Raw genomic sequence first — 8828 nt, forward strand, 5'->3', positions numbered from 1 at the left:
GTGTAAGATCAAGTGTTATATACACCATTAAATGATGTTAAACGTACATCATTAATTAATAGATATGTAACTGCCCCTGTAGGATGCTAGATACTGGTGAAGAATATGTTGTACTTACAGTTCTGACTTTTCGTTGCCTGCTGGTGGCCACTTTAAGTTCTTTCCCAACATCTTTTTCTATTGAAATTCTAATTCCGTGTTATGACAGGATGGAGAGCGGGGAGAAAACCAAAATAGCATCATCTGATCTTTCTTTCATAAACTTTTCCATTCCTGCAGCAACACACTGGAACAGACTTTGGCAGAGGAAGAAACGCAAAATCAATCCGTCAGATCAAGTATTTAGTCACAGTCCCTGGTGTTGAGCTTCTCCTTATAAAACTAGAGCCAAAAAAGCTGGACACAAAGAAGAGACTTGATATTAGGAATAAAGCCATTTCCACATTGTTGGCTTCATCCAACTTCAATTTCTGGTATCACCTACTTGCACTACTACTTTGCAACACTATAAATACACATCCTGGATGCTCAATTACATTATTCAGTTTGAGAATTCACCACCATGTGACTAAAGGGCTAAATATATGTTATATGCTGACTGCAGTAACATCTTCACATGTTTACAAGGAAAATACATTTGAACCACACTGCTCCTTACCACTGCAGAGGAGTACGTTCTGTAAGACCTCTCATATACTTCCCAACCCCACACAATGTATAACAGTCATTGAAAACAAAACACTGGAAGCAGTGTGTTCATAGGTTCCAGCTTTCAGGACACACTGAGTCAGCCAGGTAGTTTTTCCTGCTCTGTACTATATTTAGTGGTGTAAATATGGCAGCTCGGTGCTAATGAGCCGTCAGTGGACATGAGAGGGAGACAGAGGGAAAAACAGAGAGACTTGATGAAAAATAAGTTGGAAGACGAAACCCACAAGGGGGGGATATTCATAGTAATCTATTGCCTCACCATATGGTCATCTTGGCTTTGCATGTAATAAAAAACAGAGTGGTTGTAATCAAATAAAAACCACCGGCCAGTGACCAGTGTTTACTGCAATGAGAGTACAGGAGAAGGTATAAGCCATCATTAGGATAATATGAACCGAGTCTACACTCAGAGCAACACATCAGTTTACATCGTCGGCAATAAAAGCTGGCCGGAGATTTGGCATTAATCAGATCATATTTTGGATTAATCCAACTGAGCTTTCCGCTGGATAATCTCCTAAATTCATGATATGATCTCCGTCAACAAGCCAGATTCAGTTACTAGCAGAGATGTCACAGTGGACGAAGACACTTAAATCTCACCTATAGTTCATTTACTCTGGACCGCACAGAGCCAGAGGGGAAAGTTGACTTATGAAAATGTCATGTCGCGATTATCCTGCCCACAATAATTGCAGTTCACGATATTAACCCTATAATCATTAAGATATGCTTAAAACTCTTAATGTATACACTAAAACCTACTGGAATAACTTTTCACATTTTGTTAAGAAATAAGTATTTTTAATTGCATTACAAATACACACATCTTTTTTGCGCTAAAATATTTTTGCGTGAAAAACAAACAATCATAAATAAGGTAATCAGGAATCATAAATCATAAATCATAAGGTCCCCCTGCATGAACAGAGGATGAATAAATTCCGTTGCCAACATTGTGACTCTTCTTACATGGTAATTTCGGCTCTGGCTCAATTTTTCACTTTTCCACAATGATAGCGAGCTACACAGCTTTTTCAAGTCACCCGTGTGAGGATATTCACAACCATCCCCATAATGGACATTTTCCACAATCAACTCATTGTGAGCGTTTTTTATATTAAGGCATGGAAACATACCCAAGGAGGACTTTCAACAGCTATAGATGTTTGGGTGCTGGAAGATGCCAAATCAACTGGATTCTAGTCCCTGACACTTCAGTGATGATGGGTATAGCTGCACAGGCTTGTCTGAAATGTACTTTCTCAGATGTTCATTTCAGGTATGTGATTTATAGGTGGTCCTTCAGCATTCTGTTAAAGATTTCTCAAGCAAGAATTTCAACATCCAAACTTTCCATTTTTGGAGTCGTTTCCTGTGACTGGTTTGTTGATACAGCAGATTACCCTCACAGGCCAAGAACTACGCCTCCGTCCTCTTTGAAAACATGACCTGCGCCTCAGGCGTCACGGTGCCGTTATTTGGTGACACCTTAATAAAGCCAGCAGGGTGTTTACTGTTTAAACAAACCAACAGTGAAAGGAAAACACTTTCTGAACATGTTGCCTACATCCTGGCAAGAGTTTCGAATCAGAGTTCAACTCAGCTGTGACGGTTAACTAATGTAGTGACTCACCTCCATCATCAACTGCATCTGTTCTTCAGGTTGATGCAACAAGCACAGTGGCATTTTAAAAAAGGATGTCCTGAATGAAGAAACTACTCGTTTATTTATTCACTCCTTTGTGCACTTGCATACTTTTCTTGTGATTGCATGACAACTGACAACAGTTGACAGATAAGCAAAATTATTAATTGGCTTCATCTATGGTGAACAGTGTACTACAGGCTGACTTTCAGGATTCCTGCAGAACCAGTGGGAACCCCACAGTGCATTCCCACTGTATCTTCAGGATGGGAACAGATAATAAGAGCCTAGGGAGTAAATATCCTAAGGCTTGGGAGGACATAATGTATAATGTATGATAATGATAATGCATGTTTAAGCTTCATCATCACACACAGGCAGTTGTGTAGTTTGTGTAAGGTCAGCATGTAACATTCTTTACTCCACATAAATTAAAGTAAAACTTCAGTATTTTCCCATATTTTTGTGTCTAAGTATTGAGTGGGAGCGATGTTGCAGAAAACTGACTTACGAGCAATGTACGTCCACTAAAAGCGCTTGTTTTTCAATCATAAGTGTCAACATTATAGAAAAGCTACAGAGAATTTCAGAACGAGATCTGTGTGGTTACATGCTGCTCTATTTAATCAGGTTACCCTTAAAAACTTAACCCTGCTGTTTTTAGACTGGCCGACTGAAAAAGTAAAGTAGCAAACACATAACGCAGCTGTCAGCTGGAGTGGGGCGGGGGCTTTACCTTAAAAACACAAAGTGAGCATGTGAAACTCAACAGAAAGTTGGCCCCCTACAGTATAGAGCTTGCAGACACAATCATGATCCTGTGATGTTTATAAATCCACCATCTACGACATTGTATGTTCGTAGTACAACTTTAGCTCCTGAGCTCTATTCTGAAGGAGGTTGTTCATCACTTCACAAGGAAATTGTAACTTTTAACAGCAAGGAATCTTTAAATAATAAATACTTAAATTATATTTGCTAAAACTTAGATGGACAAACATACAATGGGACAGCATTTTGCAACATTGCTTTACTGTTTTCATTCAAAGGATGCGTTTTTAAAGTAAGCGGAAATATGCTGTTTTAAGCTTTCAAAATGTACAATCTTCCTTTACATCTAAAGCACCCATGACAGCACGAAAACTACATTTACCACAAAGCAACCAGTTTGAGAAAGTACAGAACAAACTGACTTGTGTCCAGTGTGCTCACTGCCCGCTCCAAATGTGCGCACTCACAAATTCTATCTGCGTCATTCTTGCTGTAACCATCAAACCTGAGGGTCCAAACTCCCAGACAAATAACATCCAACCTTAAACTTATTGATCAATACAAAGACATTTGTCCAGGAAGCCATCGTTTCCTCTTCATATTAAGGTCACCTTCAATCAACAAAGGAAGAAATCTGTGCAAATCTTACATTAAATGCTTTAATCAATACACAGATTGGCACACTTTGTTAACACACAACAACTGCATGTTGCGGCTTTTAAGAGTGTGTTTACATTTGTAAAGGCTGTAAACACGGGAGCCTGCAGCCATGTAATTTAAGTTGCAACGAGCAAAGGAAAGTTTCAAATATCATATTCTCCAATTAGAGAACAAACTCTATGAGATGACATAGGAATATACCAAGAGCTGATGCATTTCATATGGTATGTTGTAGGATAAGGGTTAGGCTGTGCTGTCATGACACAAGACTCTTCTCATCCAAAACTAACCTAATAGTGGCAAAAGAATTAAAAGCTGCCCACAAAGACTTAATTAAACTCATATATGAATCATAAGGGGGGCCGACACACTACAGATTGCCTCATATATGACCAGCACATAGGAGGATCTAATGCACATTTTGGCTCCATCTGTTAAAAGTCTGGTGGAGAAAAAAAAATAAAAGATCCACAAGACACCAAAAAGCATGCTGCTTGTGTGAGAGAGAGGGGTAGGCTATTAATAGGCTTACTCCAGTGAGGGAGACGGCTCTTCACTGTTTTGGATCAGTTCTCCACACGGGTGAAAGGAGGGAGGAAGAGGGGGACTCTCTATTGACAAAACACTGAAAGTGACACAAAAGTGTTTGAACTTGAAGCATTTCATTTTTAACAGTTACATCCACCATAATTTAGTGCCATTAGGTACCAAGTTACAGCCCAAAATAAAATAATAGCTATGAGTCCAGATGCACGATAACAAACATAGATATCATTCAACACACTGCACAGACACTCCTTAGGAGGCCTGACACACCTAAAGAGCATGCTTTTGCTTTCTTCAGCCAGGCAAAGTGGCTTTATCTAGAGTAAATATTTCATTGCTGCTTGTTCTCATAATGATGCAAATAGGATGTTGAGAAGTGTATTTACTCAGAACACTGTCTACTCTAGGAAATACCCTATTCTTGTTCAGGGAGATACTGCAGGGCAGCCCTAACAAGAATGACACAAATAACCAGAAGGTGTAAAACATCAGAGAGTACCGCACTATGTTGCAGAAACACTTAAATATGTTGAAGGTAAGCAGCATCTCCAGTGATGCAGTGGGCAGCAAAATCCAAGCCAAGTAACCACAAATATCAGTAAACCTTATTATACCTTTATAAATGTATATTTGTGATACCTAATTTTAAAAACTAATTTAACTTACATAAGTTTGGTTTTACTTGCTGTGATGCACACACGCAGATTCACATCAAAGGTTGGTGTTCTCTGCAACGGTAAACTGCTACTGCATTGGACATGCAGTAGCAGTTTACCTTTGCCCAACATTGGATCATAGAACATAACCACTATGGCCATACTGCAGCAATAGGCTGCAGACTATGATCAATACCCATCTTTACATTGCCAGTCATAAAGAACAGGCAGAGGACATGAGAGAATAAATGGGTCACTGCATGTGTAGAATATCTCTAACACATAGATGGTCATGTGAGGCCCATGTGTTAATACGTGGAGGATATGTGTTTAGGCTAAGGCACGCGACTTGACACACACCACGAGTCGTGACAGGCTGAGACGTTATTTAAGCATAACATGAAGACGGAGTTAGCAGTATGAAAATAAACAAGTACGAACACACAACATTGGCGTGAACAGACAGCGTGTATCAATGGAGAAACTCACGTCCTCGAACAGAGATCCAACGTTGGCTGTCACCAGCAGTATTCCTGTGCCTTGCGCTGCTGTCAGCTTCCCTGCCATAATTCTCTCTCGCAGGTGGGTCGAGGACTCGTACAGCGGACTTTATGGAGCAGAACAAAAACAAAAACAAAAGCCCGGCGAATGTCTCACGAAACTGGTTATAAAACTGAGAAATTGCTACTGAAGCTGGGGTTGAGGTGGCTCGGCTGGAGCATATTTTTCAGCAGTGGCCGTGCATCTACTAGGAGTTGCTTTGCAGTAGAAGGTCTGTTGGCGGCGGCGGTTAGCGTGCGGCTTCTCGTGCTACTTTTTCACGTTCAGAGCCATCGTAAAAGTTTCCGTTTTAATCCACGGTGAGTGTCCGAGGGCTCTGGTTCATTTCAGAGACGAGTGTTTCCCTAGCTTTTGTACAGTGTAAAAGTCTCCCTCCGAAAGCAGGACTCACTGCCAGGACCATTGCCTTCACTGTTTGGAGAGGATAGGCTGGAGTCCTTCACTGCTCTGACGTCACCGTGCCAATGGAAACACGGGGCTGTCTTAAAGGCCCAGCGCGCCTAAACACAACAGCGCTGTCCATAACGTCTCGGCGTCCATTATCGGACACAACTGGGCTGCCCCATGGTGAGCGTTTGTCTTTTTCAGTATGTCCAAACATGTCCGGAACCACAATCGCAACTTGAGTTTGTTTTAACCCTTATCTTGATTACACATTGTAATGGATTGAAGCAAACTACATCAACACTCCATGTAATTCACTCCAGTGAACGAATGGGTTTGTTTTCAGTTAGTGGACACGCTGTTTTAAAACTCAGCACATTTCACATGCATATCCCTAGGGAGCATCCTGGTCGCTCAGAGGTCTAATGCCAGTATTAAAGATGCATTAATTTACTATTTTATATCGGCAATTAATTAAATTAGTCTCTGTAATTTATTACATATTTTAAAGAGTTTCTAGTACTGCTGAGCCCAACACTTCAGGCTACAGCTCTTCGCAATTTACAGCCGTTTTCAAATCAAACTTTTGGTGTTAAGGTTTCTCAAATAAAAGCAGTAATGGTTTAGTGCGGTCATCCTCTTAGCCCACTAGCTCAATCACATAACCTTACCTGCCCAGTGTGAAATGGTTGATGAAGAAAGTTCAACATATAGCAAGTTAAAGAGACCACATTGCTATTACTATTACTGAATGTGTGAGTAATACATAGCTTGTTTTGGAGTCTTTCTGCCCCCCAGTGGTCAACAATCAATCAATGCAACTTTAAAGGTCACATTTGTTATTTTCTGTACATTTTAGGGAGGTGATGGCCTAGTGGTCTAGTGGTACGGCTTCCAAATACAACACCAGAATGTTATGAGTTCAACACCAGGGCTGCCACAATTGTGCACCTGAGCAAGGCACTTAACCCTGAGCTGCTCCAGGGGGATTGTCCCTGTAGTTAGTTCTCTGTAAGTCGCTCTGGATAAAAGTGTCTGCTAAATTACCTGTAATGTTTAGTTGGATCAGTCTGTGGAAAATGTAAGATTTTTGAGTTTATGGCTCTTTTCTTCTCTTCCACCCTACAGGTAATTCCACCCAGTTCATGGTTTGTGACTTACATGCCTGAACTCATGTCTGTTCGTGTGAACTGCATGTCTGCGCTGACAGGAAGCTGCATTGTTGTGGGTGATGTCTCTGAACCTTGAAGCTTTTCATTGAAAGTTAAAGGATTCAACCTTGCAATAGCCTATATTGCATGCAAAGCACTCACCAATTCCTGCCATAAACATGTAAATCTCACTGTTCAGGGGATATCCAGAACACGTCACTTAGTTTGACTTTTCATGCTTGTAAATATATAATAGATAGATAGTAAATAAACTTATGGCCCTAATTCTATTTCCCTTATTGCAGCAATCCACAGACAGAAGGGAGATAAGAGAGAGAGAGAGAGAGAGAGAGAGAGAGAGAGAGAGAGAGAGAGAGAGAGAGAGAGCGCGAGAGAGAGAGAGCGAGAGAGAGAGAGCGAGAGAGAAAGTGAGAGAGAAATGCAAAATATATTTTGCACCAAAATCTTGTCCTGTTGCATACATATTCTGCAGACATCTGTTTGTAGAGGGCATCATCATATCGCACCTTTGATTAGCCTTGAAAAGAACCTCAGTGAACAAGTAGACGCCTAAGAACAGACAGTTATCACACTAATCCATGAAACTGTGCTCAGTCAGCAGTTGGCAGACAGGTAAAATGGCACACATGTCCTAACATGTTGTGCTTCAGAAGTTACACTATAATTGTCCTTTCCATTGCTGTATGCGATCCTTGCATAGACACCTTTTGCCAAAAGTTGACATGAAATCTTTGATCTAAAGGTTTCCTATTTGGGTTTTGGCGGGAAGATTTTGGAGAATTTCCCATGAAAAGGCTGGAAACCAAATCAGTATGCATGACTGTATTTTGCCAAGGGTAATCAGAGACACAGCCAAGACAATGAGTAATGGATTATTGTGAATGGAAATAGATTATATGTGTATTTTCCTGGCTTCACAAAACCTGAAAACAAACTGCTCATCCAGCATTAGCTCACCTGCTCACATGTGATCTGATGGTTTTGAGGGAGCCCAAGACCATAAATAGCCCACTTCAGTCAAAGGTAGTTTGAGGTTAGCAGCGTCTAGCACACATATGACACGTTGGATAGCAGCGCAACAAGCTCCTCTTTAAGTGGACAGATGAGGCAACGGACTCAGAGTGAGAGCTCACTTTACATAGGCCTCTTATGTTGCTGTATTGTAATTTGTGTGAATTTGACTGTACAACCCCTTTCATACTGGTAAGATTACAATCGGCATTCGTTCCAAGGACAAACGACTCTACAAAACCCGTAGGTATTTATCGGCTCAAGCTCCCGATGGAAACATCACACCCTGGTGGACATGCTAATTTTCATCACTTCTCGGGCAATATGCAGTTTGACGTGCGTTGAAGTGAATATATAATAATAAATCAACAGGGATTTGAACAATTATTATAATTTATTGATTTATTGCTCTCCTCAAAGCCACCACACTCATTTAAACTTGACAACAAACAAAATGTCACTCATCAAAACCATCTTGGTTTGTCTTTCCACTGTTCCAACAATCACCAACTCTGGTTTGGTCGTAAGAAAACCTTAATTCACTGAATTAGATGTTTAAAGATATAAAGAAGAAGTAACCACCGTAACATTTATACTGTTTACAAACCATGTTTCCCAGGTCACATTGGTGACGTCTAACGTGACACACCAGACAAAAAGAGAAAGGCATACTCGTCTACAGGCAATGGAAAAGTAGTCTATCGCCTA

The 8828-nt window shown here is 40.6% G+C and overlaps 1 protein-coding gene across 2 annotated transcripts in view; it reads right to left on the reverse strand.

Annotated features, from left to right (window-relative positions):
- The window catches only part of inpp5a (inositol polyphosphate-5-phosphatase A), a 143649-nt gene extending 137629 nt beyond the window's left edge, over positions 1-6020 (reverse strand). The window contains exon 1 of one of the 2 annotated variants that reach the window (XM_029449560.1): positions 5482-6020. In XM_029449560.1, the coding sequence (XP_029305420.1) occupies positions 5482-5559 (78 nt within the window). In that variant the 5' untranslated portion in view covers positions 5560-6020. The remainder of the gene's footprint in view (positions 1-5481) is intronic. The other variant, XM_029449561.1, reaches the window with a different exon arrangement.
- Between the last annotated feature and the right edge of the window lie 2808 nt (positions 6021-8828).

This window comes from Cottoperca gobio, chromosome 15 (genome assembly GCF_900634415.1).
Source record: "Cottoperca gobio chromosome 15, fCotGob3.1, whole genome shotgun sequence".
NCBI classification, from domain to species: domain Eukaryota; kingdom Metazoa; phylum Chordata; class Actinopteri; order Perciformes; family Bovichtidae; genus Cottoperca; species Cottoperca gobio.